Here is a 20,978-nt window from a genome sequence, read left to right on the forward strand (position 1 = left end):
AGATATCTTACAATAGTTCTTTACACAACAAATAAATGGCAGACCCCTACTTGTATGAGTGAAGCACAAGTTCATCTACTGATTTATTTTTTTCGGTTCCTGACAACATTAAATGTTGTCTGTCCATTGTAGTCCCCAAGCCATTTCACTTCTGTGTTTGAATACTTTCTGAATCCATTGTATATAGAAAATGATATGATTCGTTCTGCTATTTCTTTCTACCAAGGTTATTATAGTTTTGTCTTTTCATATTAGTTTATATTTCTGTATTTTTTCTGACCTTACTTTGAAATTCAGTTTAGTTTTAGTTTTCTTTCATTTTGCATTTTTAGTTTTAATTTAGTTTTTATTTCACAAAGACATTTCTATTTTATTTTTATATCTATTAGTTTCAGTTTTAGTTTTAGTAATTGAGGTATGATTAAAGAGCTACTATAGAGTTTAGTTTTTTTAAGATTTGGATATAATATGGGTTTAATGTTACTGGAAGCTTACTACACTACATGGTTTACTAACTGGTTTTGTTTTTGTCTGGTAAAAACAAGCATAATCAAAACCATATACCGAATATGAACAATTTTATAATTTTTAAAATATGTTGTGCTGAACAAATTTGCATGGATTGTTGGCATTTTTTATCTTTTCCTTTTATTGCCCAGAATAGATCAATTTGTAATGAAATGTACGTGAATTTTAATGTTTGAGGGTTTTTTACTGTAACTGTCTACCTCACACAACATTTCCCACTCCAAGACAATGTGCCTATAATGAATGCCTTCAATCTTCTTCTTCTTCTTTCGGCTGTTCCCATTAGGGGTCACCACAGCGGATCATATCTTTCAGTCCTCTGCATCTTGTTCTGTTACACCCATCACCTGCATGTCCTCTTTCACCACATCCATAAATCTTCTCTTAGGCCTTCCTCTTTTTCACTTCCCTTGCAGCTCTATCCTTAGAATCCTACTCCCAATATACTCAGCGTCTTTCCTCTGCACATGTCCAAATCAATGCAATCTCACCTCTCCGACTTTATCTCCCAACCATCCAACTTGAGCTGACCCTCTAATGTCCTCATTTCTAATCCTGTCCATCCTTGTCACACCCAATGAAAAGCTTAGCATCTTTAACTCTGCCACCTCCAGCTCTGTCTCCTGTTTTCTGGTCAGTGCCACCGTCTCCAGCCCATATAACATAGCTGGTCTCACTACCGTCCTGTAGACCTTCCCTGTCACTCTTACTGATATCCGTCTGTCACAAATCACTCCTGACACTCTTCTCCGCCCATTCCACCCTGCCTGCACACTCTTTTCACCTCTCTTCCACAATCCCCATTACTCTGTAATGAATGCCTTCAATATTGCACTGAAATTTCTCCCATACTGGGCTTTGTTATTTTCTACCAGCCATATTGATCTCTGATTCCATCGAAGGCACATACAATTTATAGATAGAATTTTGCCACCTGCAGGCCTGAAAAGACATGAAAAAAAAACAGAAAATAGATTCTAATGTGTTTTGACAGGAGTGAGCATGAAAATCATTGGGGTTTAGGAAGAACATGGCTCTTAGGCCTCAATCAGTGTGCAGACTCCACCTAGCTGTATTATTAAATGATTTCAGGCATTTGAATTACATTTTGATATACCAAAAACGAAAAGAAACATGGCACAGTAAATCACTTTCTATCTCACATGCTTTACGCGCCCGTATTCAGCTGGATCTGTCACCGCAAATGCTGTGTGAACACCCACCCTCCGTCAACAGCCATTTACTGGATAAAATATATACGAGTGGCTTAGTGGATTACTTTCTGTTTAAGAATTCTAAGGGTTAAAGACTATTGCAAAGAATATTCATTCAAAAATGAAAACTAAAAATATTTTTAGTAAATTACTATTTTATTTCAGTTAGTTTTTCCAGTTATTTTAATAGTTTCATTTAGTTTTAGTTTTTCATTTGGTTTTGTTAATTATTTTATTTCAGTTTACGAAAATGTTTTTTTTTTAATAATGGTTTCAGTTTTGATTTTAGTTTTTGTTAACTATAATAACCTTGCTTTATACACATTGTTTGAATCTCTTTTTCATTTTTTGTGTAATATCTCTTTCATCTAAAGCTTTTATTATTTGTCCTACAATGCCTTTATTATTGATTTTAACTTTCAAATTATGTTGAATACTGCTATTAAGGGCCTTTATTTAATCTGACGAAAACAGGCCATTCATCCCAAAAAGCGTGTCCATCCTGTTCATCTTCATAGTCCAAAATACCACCAGGTCGAGAGATCTGAAGGTCTCTCAAGTCCTTCTCTCCACCACACTCCTCTGTAATATATTCCATGTGTCTGTGGTTCTTTGTGTGAAGAAAAACTTTCTACAATTTGTGCAAAAAGTGCCCTTAACATATTTCTAGTCATGTTCCTGCGTTATTGTGGCTGGGTTCTACTCTATTAATTCCTGTCATAATCCATTCATGTCACCTCTTAATCTCATAAACTGACAAAGTTCAACTCCTTCAGTTTCTCCTCATAGCTCATACTTGTTATTCCCAGAATCGGTCCATTTGCTCTTCTCTGGACCTTCCCTAATTCTGCTATGTCTCTTTAGTAACATGGAGGCCGAAACTGAACACAGAAGTCCATGTCAGGCCTCACTAGTGTCTTATAAAAATTGATCATCACCTCCTTTGACTTGTTCTCCACATGTTGTGGTGTATAACCTGATATTCTGTTAGCCTTCTTAATGGCTTCTGTACACTGTCTTGATGTAGACAGTGACATGTCCACTATGGCTCCAAGTCTTCTCATCAGGACTTTTCTTTTATTTTCAATCATTTCATGAAGCACCTTGGACATTGTGCTTTCCATTAAAATGTAAAGATTCACAATCTGAAATTCAACACCTTTGCAAAATAATACAACCTCATGCAAAGACAGAGAAGTAGCATACAATAACAAATTTAGAATTTATATTATATATATAGAAGCAGATATTACATCCTTGTAGGAACAGAGCATGAGACATTTGCTTTTAAAGTGACACCCACCTGGAACGAAGATGTAAGTACTTGATGCTTTGGCCTCTGATGTCTTGTAATGGCACGTGTACAGGCCTGTGTGTACCCCGAGCACATTGTGCAGTGTGAGGTTACTCCTGTATACTCCATTTATGATCTCAACTGGAGTGACAATAAGCCCATCTTTGTGCTTCCAAAGGATATCCTCAGAACCTGAGCAGCTAAGCATAAAGGTGGAGTGTAATTCCACAATAATCCGAGGGTCCTCAGGTGAGATTGTCGGCCCAGTGGTGGCAGAGCAGGTCTGGAAACAGACTTAAAGACACAAAGGATGTTCAGAAACACTTAAAATTGTAAACATATACTGAAACACAATGTGGTATTGCCTTTTACACTTGAATGAACTATACAAGAGGATTACTGATAAAATATCTCTGATAAGCACATGAAAGAATTTAATCTTTTCAAGATTTTTTATTTTCTGTTAAAGGTATTGAGCCTGCGGTGGGTTGGCACCCTGCCCAGGATTGGTTCCTGCCTTGTGCCCTGTGTTGGCTGGGATTGGCTCCAGCAGACCCCCGTGACCCTGTATTCGGATTCAGCGGGTTAGGAAATGGATGGATGGATGGTATTGAGCAGCAGAGTTCGGCAAACTCCTAATGATCAACTTGTATCAGCCTCAACCGCTGTGTTTTGCCCTAAGTCATCACACTTTCATTAAGAACGACTCATCTGAATCAGGACCAGTTCAACATGCCGCATTATTCTTTTTGAATTTCTTATTTCTCACTCTTTGATCTAGGAAAAGTCGGTCTTGCTTGCATCAACTGTTATCAAGCCAATCCAGGGCTTCATTTCTTTTCTTATGTTATATCTGACTTGACCCATCACAGACAAAACTCTAAAAAAATAAATGTACCAGAGAGGTTAATCTGAGCAATGTCACAGAGAACCATTTTTAGGTCCAAATGTTGGGTATTTATTTATATTGTATAAATGTATTTTATTGCCATTTGTATTAATTATGAATGATTATGTGTCTTATTTTTTATGTTGTTTTTGTCGATTTTGTTTATGATTGGTTAATTATACTGTGTCTTTATTTACTTGTGTACTCTCTTAATGTCACTATGTTTCTTGATCTTTGTGGGTGGAGCCCCAAGAGGCGGGGCCACCCTGACATCACTGCTGCTGTGCCCTCAGCCTGCCTATTTAAGTCCCAAGCTAAGGAAACTACTGCAGGACAACACGTTTTTGTGAATATTGCCATTCTTCTTCTTCTTCTTTGGTTTATGTTGTTTTTGTGATCTTTTTCGCTCTGCTTTATTTTAGGATTGCCTTTTAAGCAACTCCCTTTTTGCCTGTCTTGTTCTTTATATCATTTTCTTATATTTTTCATTTTTTTTTGTTCATAAATTATATTTATGTATAAGTTTATCTTGACTTTTTCACAAGCCAGCATTCATGGTGAGCCACTTACTTATAGGTTTTTTTGATATTTTTCTGGAACTTTAAATTTCTCTTGAAGGCTTCGATCCCTGTAGGGCCTGCTAGGACTGAAACAAACCAGTTTGAGCTCAAATTAAGCCCCATGGGGTTGAGGCCTGCTCATGGCAGACAACAGAGGCCTTGCCTGGCCAGTAAAGTTATCTGTGGAGCTTTTTAGGAGGTGTTATCTTTAGGACTCCATTTCACAATATCTAACAGAACCGTTCACATGAGGAATTGAGAAAGAACCGTTTATCTATTTAGATCAGCAACACGTTCCATGAATAATCATGAATAGCTGATAACTAGAGAGGAGTGAATCATAACTTCGACAATATCACTGAAATGTTTGGGAACTTCGAAAAACTCCATGAAATGCATTGAAGTCAATGAGAATGGAGGAGCTGAACTATTGTACCTTTGAGGGGCTTACAATGGTGCAATGGCGTTTTATTTGTTTGTGAGGGCTATGGAAATATTTGCCAACTATGCTGGACTGATTATTGTGGCCAGAAATGTGAGCTATGAGGCAGCATTGTTATCCATAGAGTTACCATGCATCAATTAAAATAAGACACAGATAGAACAAATGCCACCAATAAAATACAACAAATGGCCACAAACTAGCAATAATTACAATATCTGTATATCTCTATATATATCATTGTGCTCACAAAGTTCCAGTCTTGAAGCACTGATTAGCCATGCCACACAGTAGCAACATCAGACTGGCTTGTTCCATTGTTTGAAGCTGTGGCTTCAGGCTCAGCTGGAACCTCTTTTTTATTTACTCTCTATCTGTGCAGACGCTTTGCACCTTTTTCTTCACTTAAGAAGACGGATACACCTTGTAAGTAGTAATCAATCTTTATTATTATTATTATTATTATTATTATTATTATTATTATTATTATTATTATATAGGGTTTTGTGTGTTTTCTTCCTTGGAAAGGGGGAGGTGTGGGATCCTATAAGGCTTGTATGAGATCATAGCTCCAGCACATGGCTAATTATGTATGCAAATTAGCCACGTGGAGCTGTATTGCCAGTACACAGGGACAAGTGTTATATATCTGGTGGCAGTACTCAAAATATTGTTATTATGGCCAGCTAATGTACCCTTAAAATTAAAACTCTGCAAGTTAATTAATTAATTAATTAATCAATTAATCAATCAATCAATTAATTAATTACTTATTTATGTATTTTTGTAAACACATGCAGGGTGGATGGTTGGGGCACTGATATTTCATATGCCAGAAGCAACTGGACAAGGATCTTACAGTATGCAAGTATGAAAGTTCTGCACATCAACAACAACAACATTTATTTATATAGCACAAATTCATACAAACAGTAGCTCAAAGCGCTTTACATAATAAAGAATAGAAAAATAAAAGACACAATAAGAAAACAAAATAAATCAACATTAATTAACATCGAATAAGAGTAAGGTCCAATGGCCAGGGGGGACAGAAAAAACAAAAAAACTCCAGACGGCTGGAGAAGAAAATAAAAAAAAATTATTGCACATGGTGGTTGCTGCTGCTCTCTGATGTCATGCTGGCCTTGCAAAGCATAAGCTGAAGCTGGGGAAAAAAAAGATTGTTCAAGAATGGCCGCACAGCAAATTTTCAAGAATAAAAAATCTGGACAGCAAGGTCACGGCAAACCTTTTTGCAAATTCATTGCAAAAACGCTTTGGTAAATTTCACCTATCAACACTAATCATCACTGTTCATTTCTGATGATTTTAGCTTATCATCATTAGTATAGATTTGGTTGAACTAATTCACTCATACTTTATGTTGGTTGACTTGACTCACTACAGATTCAAACCCAGCCATCCTTAGGCTAATATCTCTTGTTATTTAAAAAAAAAAAAAAAATCTTTGATCCAGCTTTGGTTTATTATTTTAAATTAAATGTGAACATCCTGGATAGGCTGTAGCCACTCACGACCCTGCTTGCCGTGAAGAGGGCTTAAAAAAATGGTATGGTATGATCATCCTTTATTGAGGTAAATTTTTAATTATGATAGAGTTAAGGTGATAATTTCAAGAGTAGGACTTAGAAATATTTGTTTTCTTATTTCTGATTTTATTGATAATTGATATTTTTAGCTCTAACCTTTGCTAAACTAACTATAATTCTGTCTCACCCTTTGGGTTTAGTTTCATCAACTGCTTATTATTTAGCTCTTTAACAGAACAAAATGAACACCAGCAATTACCTGGGTGTTCACACCACTAGTCAAACAAGCTCAATAACAGTGCCTGGCTGCTTTTTGTTTTCCACGATTAATCTTTACCAGACTGTACAGCTGCCCTGTCACACAGTTTGTCTCATTCTTACAATAGTTTCTAACTTTGACTTTTTGCTATTAACTCATATTGGATTTGGTTTTATACTTGAGTAAAAATGGGTCCATTATTCTCAATAACAGTTTTTGGATACCTCCATTTTCCACTACTTCTTGGATTGTGATTTTTCTGTTTTGATCTGCTGTGCCACACCAGTAGTGATGAGTAAAGCAGGCAAGCTTCAATTTGCATGCAGATTCACAAAAAAGACTCTAAATTGTTTTGTTGCCTATTTCAGTAAACACAAAACTCACTAAAAAGAGTTCTTTAGTAAGGTTACACAATAAGGTGCTAATGACCCCCAAAATTCATTCACATTTCTGTGTTTGTCTTTTGTCTGGCAATTGCGACAGATGTTACAAGCGTAATCTTTAAATTAATTCTGTTTATGCCTCTTGATTCACATCTCAGTGGAGGTGCTATGTCCTTTTTAAAATGTGACATACCGCATATTTCTCACATAAATCATGCATATTACTGTCTTTTCTCAACAGAGAAATGTCACTACACCAGAAGCTGTTTGCAAACCCCTTCAGCCACTCCCAACATTAACTTATCAACCTCCTTTTTCTGTTTCTTGATTCCTACACGCTGCATGGGCCATTGAGCTTTCGTTTCTGTCTCTGATGTATCTTTAGGTTTGCTATCAACAAGATTGTCAGCATAACTGGTAAAGTGGTCATCCTCCTTCCAGTACAAACACAGCACACACTTGATGGCTTAATCAAGTATCTAAATATGACTAGAAATGACTTTGCTGATTGTTTTTCACTAGAGATGTTTATTTAACAATAATTATAATATTTCAAATTTATATAGTACTATTCTGACTAATCAAACACTTCACACAGTGGGGAGCCACTAAAAAACAGGCACATCAATGAAGAATTCATGCATGTAAATATGTCCACTCAAGAAATAGGCTCCTTTCTTCTTGTGTCAATGGCATAAATTTGATGGGAAGTGAAACATAATTTTTTCACAAATGTGTATGCAATGCAAAACACCACATTGCCAAAAATTCATTCATTGCTACACACCGCACTCTTTGCTTTGGCTCAGGAACCCATCTCAGGAGGTGCCCGTCACTGATATCTGTTATGCCACTACGTCACTTCTTGAAGAACCTGTTATTGCATGAAGCACATCTTTCAGAAAATGTATGAAAAAAGAGATTCATTTACCTAAAAAGAAGATGGTGAGACAGAATATTTTTCCTTCCATCTTCATCAGTTGAAAGTTGTTCTACATTAAAAAAGCATAATAATTAAAATTAACATGATGTAAAACAAACTTTCTGATTGACATAAAGAGACATATTTTGGATAAATAACACAATGCATTTTCTCAAAAATACAATTACCATCTGCTGTTCTTATGTAATTTTTGACTGCCACAGTGACAATAGATACATTTGTTTGTGATGTTAATATAAAATTAATTAAACACATTTTGTTATTGAGGAAAACTAACAATAAAAAGTATTTTCTCTAAAATTATAATTAACTGGTAAGTGGCACTATCTATCTATCTATCTATCTATCTATCTATCTATCTATCTATCTATCTATCTATCTATCTATCTATCTATCTATCTATCTATCTATCTATCTATCAGGGGTGCCCACACTTTTTTGGCTTGCGAGCTACTTTTAAAATGACTAGGTCAAAATGATCTACCTAAAAATGCTATATTTTATATATATATATTTATGACATTCATAGTCTGAATCACAATCTGATTGTATGGGTGGTTACCTACCAGGTAACACTTGTGGTTGGTCTCGCAACTGAAGAGGGCACCAGGCGGATGTTTGCCGACCTGCAGACCAACCACAAGTGTTACCTGGTAGGTAACCACCCATACAATCAGATTGTGATTCAGGCTACAAATGCCATGAATGTAATTACCCCAATCTACATGCTGTCAAATAAACAAACCACAAGCCGTGGCGCAACATAAAGATAGACTAATGTTTAAAATAATTTTTTTTTTTAATGCAACGCTATCTACCTGCACTACCTTTCCGATCTACCGGTCGATCGCCATCGACACATTGGGCACACCTGTATCATATAGTGCCTTTCATAGCTATCTATCTATCTATCTATCTATCTATCTATCTATCTATCTATCTATCTATCTATCTATCTATCTATCTATCTATGAGGGAAGTTCAAAAAGTTTCTACACTTTTATATTTTCATTGGAAATGGTGAAGGAGAAGAGTAGTAATTGGGCATTAAAAAGTTGGTACGACGCTGAGAAAATTGCATCGCAAAGGAAGGCGACTATGTAGAAAAGTGATGTCATTTGTTTTTGAAATTCTTAATAATTAAAGTTCAAAAAAAGTGTGAAAACTTTTTGAATGTTCCTATCTAGCATTAATCAGTATGTCACTGTTTATCTTATAAGGATTTATGCAAAATCCATTATATAAAGAATATAAAGCAAAGACTGAATTATGGACAAACTCTGTCATGCAGTTTGGTGGTTTAACTTTAGCCCAGTATGAGTGAGAGCGGTCATTTTCATGAATTGCCCTGTAATGGTGCCTTTCCTACAGTCTTCAGCTCTTCCAATTTAATACCTGAAAGTCTCTACTTGAAAATATATGGATACATATAGCTTGCATTTATATAATTATCAGGAATAAATTATTTTATCTTTTTCATATTAAATAATTAAAATATTCATTGACTAGATATAAGTAAATGTAATCTGTAGGATATAGCTCCTTTCACATCTTCCTGTCGTAATACAAATTATTACTATGCATCTTTGTGTCTTCCGTAGACATCCACGTACCTTATAGAGTACCTTTAGATAGATAGATAGATAGATAGATAGATAGATAGATAGATAGATAGATAGATAGATAGATAGATAGATAGATAGATAGAAGGCCCTTTATAATAGATAGATAGATAGATAGATAGATAGATAGATAGATAGATAGATAGATAGATAGATAGATAGATAGATAGATAGATAGATAGATAGATAGATAGATAGATAGATAGATAGATAGGTGATTGTGTGTTTGGTGGAGCCACAAATAACAATTTCACTACATCCTGTTCTTGTGACAAAACTACTGCTATTACTAGTAGTCATTCTGATTTCTACTTAAATGGTGATTTGTATTCTTAGGAATTCAAGTGAAATGTCATCAATGTGAATCATAGACATCCCCGATAGTAAATTTAAAAACTGTCTACATCCACAGTATATTTTAAGAACTACTACTATCTGAATGGCCACTGAGTGATTTTTCTCGCTGAAGCTGAAGCAGTGGAATTTCCGGTGAACAAGACTCACAGCAGTTGTACTGAAATTACCTCAAAACTGAAAGCTTTAAAGACAAAGATCCGCTCAACTGAGGGGCCTCTTCTGAGATGTCTGTACTCTGAGTGACTCAGAAATTGGTAACAGCTGTCTTTAACTTTAGCGGGCCTTTCTCTAGGACACTGACACACAAGCTGACAATGGTAAGCCCCCAAGCATGCAATTCTCAATTGAATACTGTGGAGATTGTCTGTTGTAAGAGAATCAGCGGGGTAAAATCACATTGTGAAACAAGAAATTCAAACTAAAGGCAGCATTTAGTCTATGGGCTGAAAGGCGGAAAAATGTGCAATGTGTGATATAAAATATGAGTATTGAAATGTCAGAGGTGTTGCAAGTGATAATTAATAAAATTAGTTTTTTGATTAAGTGGGCCTCACTTGAAGTGATGTTACCAGCCCACAGCATAGAAAATCACTCTGGCCAGCACAGAGTTATAGAAGATATCATTTCTCACATTAAAGGAACGCAGCCTCCTAAGGAAGAAGAGCCTTCTCTGCCCTTTTTTCTATAGTTCCTCTGTGTTATGAGACCAGTCCAACTTATCATTGATGTGAACCCCCAAGTGCTTGCAGGAGTGAACCCCCTCTACATCCCCTCCCTAAAAGTGATTGGACATAGAAGCTCTTTGGTGCTGTCAATAAACAGTTCCTTGGTTTGGCTGATGTTAAGATGCAGAAAATTCTCTTTGCAACAAAAAACATGGTTCTCCACCTAACCACTCTCTCTGTCTCATCCCCCTTAATTACACCCCAGTTTTGCCCATCATTAATGTGGACCCCTAAGTACTTGTAGGAGAGGACCACCTCTACATCTACTCCTTGAATAGTGACCGGACATGAATGCTCTTTGGTACGGCAAAAGTCAATAAGCAGTTTCTTGGTTTCACTGATGTTAAGATGCAGACAGGTCTCTTTGCACCAAGAAATGAAGTTCTCCCACTGACTCTTCTCCTCCTTAACTATACATAACGTTTTCTTTGTTATTAATCTGGACCCGCAAGTACTTGTAGGAGTGGACCATCTCTACATCCACTCCCTGAACAGTGACCAGACATGGAGACTCTTTGGGGCAGTGAAAATCAATAAGCAGTTCCTTAGTCTGCTGACATTAAGCTGCAGACAAGTCTCGAAATTCTCCACCTGACTCCTCTCCTCTGCCTGGTCCCCCTTTATCAATAACATCTCCTAAGTGCTGAATCATATGAGAATGACCTGCTGTTATACTTCTAGTCTGAGGTGAAGAGAGTGAAGAGAAAAACAGACAGGCCTGTTCCTTGTGGAGCTCCAGTGATGCTCATACAGTACCTGAGTCTCACACACTGTGGTCTTACCAACCGACAGTCCATTATCTGGGACACCACTTGCATATCTCCACATTTACCCATTAACAAGAATGGTACTGAAGACACTGGAGAAATCATACTCCTTTATAATCAAATTAATTTAAAGTCCATTAGGTGCTTCCTAATTTTAAATAACATTTCAAGTGTTAACAGAGACTACTAGGACAAAATAAATTCCTTTGGTAGAAAAAACTCCAGTAGGATGTATACCTTCTAGAAAATGTCATAGGAATGATATCTAAAATGAACGACATCAACAGATCATAACAGAGCTTTGACAGGTAAAGTGACTCAGTCAGAGTCACAAAATAGATCACTAGAGCAGGGGTGTCAAAATCCGGTCCTGGAGGGCCACAGTGGCTGCAGGTTTTCATTCTAACCATCTTCTTAATTAGTGACCACTTTTTGCTGCTAATTACTTCTTTTAATCAACTTGACTCAAGCTCTTTAGTCGTTTCTTTTTGCTTAATTAGCAGCCAAACAATAATGAGGCACAAAACAAGCCGCCACATCACACAATATCTGAAAATAAAGAAAGGTGAAGATCTCAGTAAGGTCGATCTCTCAACTCACCAAAATACTTTGACGATGTTCATATGAAAAACAGAAAAGCAACAATTTTGGAAATGTCAGCTGTGGCAGAATGAGACCAACAACAAGCCATGGAAATGACGAGTTCAATTAACAGAAGCATCAGCTCCGTTCATCAGTTTAGCTGGTCATCTGTTAGCTCGTTTCACGTCTCATTTCTATTTGGGTGCCATTTTAATGAGGAAACGAATCAATTCAGAGGACTGCATCCTTCTAACAGGGCTATTAAAATGTGAATTAGCAGTGAAAACAGGTCACTGATTAGGAAAAGGGTCTGATTGAAAACCTGTAGCCGCTGCGGACCTCCAGGCCTGGGGCCTCATGTATAAACGGTGCGTATGCACAGAAACGTTGCGTAAGAACTTTTCCACATTCAAATCGCGATGTATAAAACCTACACTTGCCGTAAAGCCACGCACTTTTCCACGGTACCTCATACCTTGTCGTACATAAGTTCTCCGCTCGGTTTTGCAGACTGGCGGCACCCAGCGTCAAAGCAGTGCTACTGTTCCTGTGTGGTTACACCTTATTTTCCTGTTTTATAAATACACCGAAACTAACCGCATATTATTTATTAGTGTAATGCATCTGATTGTAATTAACTTGTAACAATATAATAGTAGAGGGAACAGCCATAATTTTGCAAATACCATAACTGCTTTAGCGTTGTTACTCTCACTTCTCCTTCTTCTTCTTCTTCTTCTTCTTCTTCTTCTTCTTCTTCTTCTTCTTTTCTTTCAGCTCCTCTTGTTAGGAGTTGCCACAGCGGATCATCTTTTTCCATATTTCTCTCACTGCACCACTCAGAGTATTTATATCACTGTATCTGAGTGTGAATCACAGCAGCAGCTGATCGGAAAGAGAATTATCGGTATACAGCTTCAAGGACACGCTGTCTCAGCCACTGCAAAATGTTTTAAAGCCTTTCCTGTACGGACCTCACGGTTCAGAAACAGAAACGATATCATTTATAAGGTGAAATTCAGCAAAATATGTTTGTTAAATTATACAGATAAAACTTTAACTTCATTTAAATAATCTATATTCTTCACTGGGAGTGTCGTTAAGGATAGAATAATTAAACATGTACTACGAAGATATTTCAATGTTCTTTAAGCGTTTTGAAGAATCGGCTAAGCTTACAGATGGCTTAACGTCTATTACAGAGCTGATTGTATGGCGATCGGTTACTTGGGGAAAGAAAAGCACTGACTGCAGTGACGGCTACGCCAATATATATTGAATATAAAACAGAAAGAGAAAATAACAACACAGCTAAAAACACAGCGACAAATTTCGCAAAAGTTAAATGCTTGTGTCATGAGCACGAGGCGGCTATGCAGTGTCCACAACGGACGTAGCCATCCACTGTGCATAAGCTACCTTACTGACGGGCGGGGAAGGAGCCACCGATTCTTCCTCTGCCCAGTGCCACCACAAGCCTAGAGCCGCCCCTGATTGTACTGCTGCAATAAATTATTTCATCAAGTGAAACACATGTTTAATAACGTGCTTTAACTCCTATCATCATGAAAATGACATCACGTATACATCTCAGTATTTTAGTTATTCAGAGAACTGTAATATCACAAATGTAATGGACTCTGTGTCCAGTTGGAGGAAGAGAGCCAGTTTAAAAAGCAAGTAGTGATTCACACACATTGAGCACATAGAAGATCAAATACAAAACAAAGCATTTAACGTGCTACTTTAATTACGATGTGATTTGAGAAACTGGTTAATTAAACGATTTTAAGATGAAGTTTATGATGTTCTACTTTAATGACAAAATAAACTACGTGATTAAAGTGGAAATGTCGAGATTGAAGTTGACATTTCGTGCTTTTTCCTCACTGTGTGCCTTTTTTCTCTGTACCCTAATAAGCTTTCATATGACACTCAGACAGTGGGCTTACAACTCGGCTTTTCACGGCGACTTTGATATGTGACTTCTTTTTTATTTCCGGCACTGTGCGATTTGTGAATGTGAGCTTTCAAGTTTCTCCAACACGCTATGTCACTCGATCAACTTCCTTTTGTTGATTATACCACGGTTTATTTGAACAAATAGTATGTTTTTCCTTTGCCTCCATTTGGTATTCGCTGAAATTTTTATATTTTCCCCGTGCTTTTCCCATTGTCTTTTCACAGAAGGCTGCGCTTAAGGGCGATTTATATTGATTTGCATATTCAAATAGGCGTAATTCTGGGAGGATTTGGGGCGTTACATAATGCGCGTGCACGAGCGTTAGTTTTCACGCTGATCGGGATTTATGTAGCAGAAGAACGTGGAAGTTGGAGTACGCACAGATTCCTGCATCTGGATTTTTCTGTGCGTAAACACATTTCGGCTTTTGTGCTTACGCCATGTTATAGTGCGAGTTCTACGCACTGTGTTATACATGAGGCCCCTGGAGTTTGACACCCGTGCACTAGAGGATGTTGTAGTCACCCTTATTGTTTAACATCATTACCACTAGGGGGTGACATTTCTTACCTTATTTAGTAATTAAATTTAGATAGATAGATAGATAGATAGATAGATAGATAGATAGATAGATAGATAGATAGATAGATAGATAGATAGATAGATAGATAGATCTTTATTGTCATTGTCACTTTTACAAAGGAACAACAAAATTGAAGGTGCAGTCGACTCAGTGTGAGGCATAAGAGTTAAAAAGACAAGAAGAGAGAAAATAATAACAAGTCAAGTATTAATAAAAGTACTTTACAAAATATAAAAATTTGATCTCACACAAAGGTATTGGATAAAGCAATGACACTGGTATTTTCTATAGCATTGTCCCATAATGAGGACCATTTCATATCTTTACAAATTTGACCCTCTCTGGATCATAGTGGAGAATACTGAATGTGCAGCCCATAGGGGGCACTCTGACTGCACACAAATGTAGTAATTAGTAAGGACATTCAGCTGTAAATGGTGAACTGTTTTAAGTCACAGGAAGTCAATCATTTGGGGAAAGAGCTGGAGGAGGTCAGTCAGGAGAAGCAGAAAAGCATTTAACATGGAAAACTTGGCATCTGCAACTACAACACCAACCGCAAGCAAGAAGGTAACAAACAACCCTTGGGATTTTTGCTAGCACTCAATGTTCATGACTTTATACATAGTTCTTTTTTGGGGGGCGGCTAGCTGTGTGATTTAATGGAAAACATTGGTGGGCCTCTGAGGCCTTTTTTGGTAATATGTTTGAAAGCGATTTGTCACTCTGATCAAATTACTCACTAATCTGTCATGTTCACTGTTTGGGACTCAAAGTTTCTAACAAATGAATTGAAATCACTTCACACAGGCAGACAGCACAGTTAGATGTTGATGTGGAGCCAGAAAACTGGGTGGGGGTCGTGACTAAGGAGGTGGACTTCAGACTGAAAGTTAGCTTGATTTGCTGTCCACCTCCAATCTACTAGATGCCAATGAACCTGCCCTCACTCCAACGCTTCTGCCAGTGTATCATTTACAATGAGAATCTAAATGACAGGTTGGATGTGACAGGGAGACAAGGTGAGTCAAGTGTCACATATTGATGAAGTGCTGATGTGCCATGTGTGATCCTAATCAATATTATGGCCAGGGTTGTCAGGGATAACAGCTATTTCAAGGTTTCTCAAGCAAGCAGCCTCTGCAGTCATCATGCTTGTCAGAAAACCAATTGTACCCATGTTCGGAGGTTGTGCATTCAAAGAGAAGGTATAAAAATCAAACAACTGCATGGAACGCCAGAGCTTACCTATGGACAGATGGAAGACATCGTTTCTGCCCGTGCCTAGGACACAATGCTTTCCCACATTCTCTCAAAGACTGGACAAGCGCCAATTGCAGGAAACCCCCACTGCATCAAAGCTTTGGTCAAGTATAAGCTCTCCTTTGATTACTCTTATTTAATTGTGAATGTTAATCTGATATTAAAGTGCTACTGATTCATTCTTCATTTTAGAATCACCGCCGTACCACTAGGGAATGATATAATACTTTATTTATTTTTATGTACTAGGGGGCTGTGCCCCCTACTCATTTCGCTCACCCACCCCACAACCGCGCTTGAGTTGTGAAGGGGTTGGGGGTGATGAATGCAGCTAAGGAGATGAGGACGGATCAGCTGCTGGCTTTCTGCTGCTGCTATCGAGCTGCGTGATCTGCATGTTGCGCTGCGCGTCGATCATTTAAGAGCCTATACAGCAGCTGTCCTTTTGTCTCACTTCTTTGTCTCCCGGGACATTAAGGTGTCTCCGAGAAACTGTTTGTAAGTAGGGCGCGACATGAGACTTCAAAGTGTTTCTCTAAGATGATCACGTCATGACCCAAGATTTTTTTATGTAATAGATAGATATTCGTGGTATAGAAAAGACTGCAATCTATGACAAATCTCTTCCTAGGGAGCATGCGGCCACTACTGGATACACATATACACATGTTACTCCTCTATTTTTTCTATTTTAATATGATAGGCATAAGAGATGTGTTTGTCTTTGAGCACTCTGAGATAAGGTGAGGGAGAATGGCTGGTTCATGGGAGAGATTCATATTTCTCATTCATTCTCCTTCATAGCATCGTTCAAGCTGACCACATTTCCCAAAGTGTTGTTTCAAGTATTTAAAGAGACACCATATCTAAAAGACACAACTGGAGTCCAGAAAAGTGGGCTTCTAGTTACATAAACCCTAATTTGCTTATATTATGGATTGAGGTTTGGGTTAGAAAACGGTTAGGGAAGAGCAATAAATTCACAGGACACACTTCTTTTATTATCAGGGGATGGTTCTGATTATCTGGTCTAAGAGATAAGCCACTACAAAGCAGTCACTTATTATGTGCAGCCTGACGTTCACAGCAGGTCCTGCCTTTTGAAGAACACCGGGAGGCAGTGCTCTTTGGTAGTTATAGGAAGGTACCTAAAGCTGTGTTCCATTTGAAGTAAGAGGTTGGAATTTCTGAGTTCCTAGTTGGAATTTTCAAATGGAACACCCCCACAAGTTGGATTTCCAACTCAGAAACTCAGGGCAAGTTTCTCCAACTTCAGATCATGACAACAATCCAAAATGGTGATGTACACTGCAAACTTTAGTGAAAGCTGTAGCATTATACTGTTTATTAGAACTTCTATTTGTGTCTCCTTAAATAATACCTGTCAAAATAGCAATGAAACCTCTATCTGTGGACATACTGCTACAGTACTTGAATACGAAAAATACACCATAATGCATTGCTATTTATTCCAACAGAGCAAGCACAAAAAAGGTTTTCCTGAAGGTGTCCATATGGTTACAAACTCAGGTGTGACATCATTCCCAGCTCTGACATCTGACGTCTGAGGTAAATGGAACGTCAGAACCTATTGGACCTCAATAAGACCTGCTGTCACTTTCACTCATCAAAGCTGAGAGAGCGGGCTCTAGTAAGTACTCTTTTTTGATTGGCGCATTGTCCGCAGAGTAAGTGGACATACATGCTTTGCTTGTCGTGGGAATCCTGTAGCTCATGCGCTTGCTCAAAGTTGTGACTGTGTTCAATGGATATGAGTGCAAGAAAAACTTACCTAGAATTACTGTGTAATTCAAGAAACTCTAAATTTATATCTGAAGTGTTTGATGTAAAATTGATTTTATGTCTGCTCTACGCTCTTAAAAGTAAAGGTACCAAAGTGGTTCCTAAGACCAATCCCATAGGAAGCCCATTTTTGTTTCCCAAAAGAACCATTCAACATGAGAGCTCCAGGCAGTACCTTTATTTATCTAGATCTGTAGTAGACACCATAAATAACCATAAATACACTCACCTAAAGGATTATTAGGAACACCTGTTCAATTTCTCATTAATGCAATTATCTTATCAACCAATCACATGGCAGTTGCTTCAATGCATTTAGGGGTGTGGTCCTGGTCAAGACAATCTCCTGAACTCCAAACTGAATGTCAGAATGGGAAAGAAAGGTGATTTAAGCAATTTTCAGCGTGGCATGGTTGTTGGTGCCAGACGGGCCGGTCTGAGTATTTCACAATCTGCTCAGTTACTGGGATTTTCACGCACAACCATTTCTAGGGTTTACAAAGAATGGTGTGAAAAGGGGAAAATATCCAGTATGCAGCAGTCCTGTGGGCGAAAATGCCTTGTTGATGCTAGAGGTCAAAGGAGAATGGGCCGACTGATTCAAGCTGATAGAAGAGCAACTTTGACTGAAATAACCACTCGTTACAACCGAGGTACGCAGCAAAGCATTTGTGTAGCCACAACATGCACAACCTTGAGGCGGATGGGCTACAACAGCAGAAGACCCCACTCATCTCCACTACAAATAGGAAAAAGAGGCTACAATTTGCACGAGCTCACCAAAATTGGACAGTTGAAGACTTGAAAAATGTTGCCTGGTCTGATGAGTCTCGATTTCTGTTGAGACATTCAAATGGTAGAATTTGGCATAAACAGAATGAGAACATGGATCCATCATGCCTTGTTACCACTGTGCAGGCTGGTGGTGGTGGTGTAATGGTGTGGGGTATGTTTTCTTGGCACACTTTAGGCCCCTTAGTGCCAATTGGGCATCGTTTAAATGCCACGGGCTACCTGAGCATTGTTTTTGACCATGTCCATCCCTTCATGACCACCATGTACCCATCCTCTGATGGCTACTTCCAGCAGGATAATGCATCATGTCACAAAGTTTGAATCATTTCAAATTGGTTTCTTGAACATGACAATGAGTTCACTGTACTAAAATGGCTCCCACAGTTACCAGATCTCAACCCAATAGAACATCTTTGGGATGTGGTGGAACGGGAGCTTCGTGCCCTGGATGTGCATCCCACAAATCTCCATCAACTGCAAGATGCTATCCTATCAATATGGGCCAACATTTCTAAAGAATGCTTTCAGCACCTTGTTGAATCAATGCCACGTAGAATTAAGGCAGTTCTGAAGGCGAAAGGGGGTCAAACACCGTATCAGTATGCTGTTCCTAATAATCCTTTAGGTGAGTGTAGATGATAACAGATATGTGAAATCCCAAGGGGTTCCTGATTTTAAAAGAACTCTCGCTGCATTCAATCACACAAGCTAAGTTCAGGTTTTCTTGATCTGTTGTATTCTGCTAGACACCCTATACATCAAACATTTATGTTTTGTCCACATACCATGTATCAGGAGCCTTTTTACAGCCTAAAGAACCAACTTCATATGCAAAGAGTAAAAATTTTTCTTTTCTTTTTCCATGACTCTATGAGGACCCACACAGCCCAATAAAATGCCATTAAGGAACCATTATGAATAGTATAGTGACGATTGACCAATCAAAAAATAGTACTCGCTAGAACCCAACTTTGACGAGTGAAACTGACAGTTTTCATTTCAGAGCTTATTGTCTTGTTGCATGAAATAAATAAATGAAGAAATAATTAAATAAATACATATAGAAATCTGCGCTGGGCTGGCACCCTGCCCAGGATTTGTTCCTGCCTTGCGCCCTGTGCTGGCTGAGATTGGCTCCAGTGGACCCCCGTGACCCTGTGTTAGGATATCGTGTGTTAGACAATGACTGACTGACATATAAAAATTAACAACCAAAAACATATTTCATTATTGTTGCTTAAATATTGCTGTGTTTTTATTTACTTATTGTCACATTTTTTTATAATACATTTATTTCCACATTTATTCATTTGCTTATTTATTTATTTAATTTTGTGTCAAATACCCCCTTAAATTTTACAATGATTTTGCATGTGAAAAGTGCTGACTATGCTAGAAGGATAACCAGTACTTGGATGGGAGACCATTTAGGAAAAGCTTGGGTTGCTACTGGAAGAGGGTATTAGTGTGGCCAGCAGGGGACACTTGCCCTGTGGTTTGTGTGTGGATCCCAATGCCCCAGTGCAGTGATGGTGACAATGTGCTGTAAAGATGGAGCCATCCTTCATATGAGATGTAAAACTGAAGGTCCTGAATCTCTGTGGTCATTAAATGTCCCTGGGCATCTTTCAGAAAGAGTAGGGTTTATCCCAATATCCTGGCTAAATTACCCATCACAGCCTTGTCCATTCTTAATCCTCTTATTACCCCTGTTTCTAATTGACTCTTTCTTTCACCCCTTCACAACCTAATAACTAATGTAAGGTGAGCGTACTGATACAATAATGCCTGCCATTTCATTATCTTGGTGGGTGCTACACATTGGTGGTGGTTGAAGTGGTTCTCCTTTGTATAGTGAGAAAAGCGCTGTATAAATGTAATTAATTACTATTATTATTAAGGATATGTGTTAAACACCAAGGGCTTTCTTGATGACATTTATTGAGTCTTTTTTACCCAGGCCTTTCCACACTGTAGAAGTGCACAAATAATTGGGCTTTCTTAATTTGTAAAAGTATCAGCTAAATATATCACATTAACGATCTTTTGACAACAGATGTCCAAGGATTATTCCAGCATTAGTCCCTAGGCTGGCTGGGATAGGCTCTAGCTCTCCTCCGAATGAAGTGGGTTAGAAAATGGATGGATGGATGGATGACTTTATATTAGTCTGTGTTTCAGAATGTTTGGTGGAAGATTTGTATAGGTAATGCTGTACCTCTATAGTTGTAACAACAACTATAAAACCATCTTCATAACAGGCTTATACAGCGCAGCTGGAGCTTTTACCATCCTGCTATTTTACGTTTGTTACAACTGGCATGGATTCGTCTAGTCTATTCAGTTCATGAAGGATTATTTTTCCCCCATCTAGTACAGAAATAGCAGGGATGTCAACTTGAAGCATTCCAGCTTTTTCTGAGAAAACGTTACGTCTGCCAGCATATATAAAGACA

General features: G+C 38.0%; 1 protein-coding gene across 1 annotated transcript in view; it reads right to left on the minus strand.

The window, feature by feature from the left end:
* The window catches only part of pdgfrb (platelet-derived growth factor receptor, beta polypeptide), a 146,873-nt gene that overhangs the window by 80,470 nt on the left and 45,425 nt on the right, over positions 1 to 20,978 (minus strand). Inside the window, exons 2-3 of the mRNA XM_039774317.1 lie at positions 8,051 to 8,111; positions 3,046 to 3,330 (exon numbers count right to left, since the gene is read on the minus strand). Of these exons, the coding sequence (XP_039630251.1) occupies positions 3,046 to 3,330; positions 8,051 to 8,096 (331 nt within the window). The 5' untranslated portion in view covers positions 8,097 to 8,111. The remainder of the gene's footprint in view (positions 1 to 3,045; positions 3,331 to 8,050; positions 8,112 to 20,978) is intronic.

The sequence above is a fragment of the Polypterus senegalus genome, chromosome 13 (assembly GCF_016835505.1).
Source record: "Polypterus senegalus isolate Bchr_013 chromosome 13, ASM1683550v1, whole genome shotgun sequence".
NCBI classification, from domain to species: domain Eukaryota; kingdom Metazoa; phylum Chordata; class Cladistia; order Polypteriformes; family Polypteridae; genus Polypterus; species Polypterus senegalus.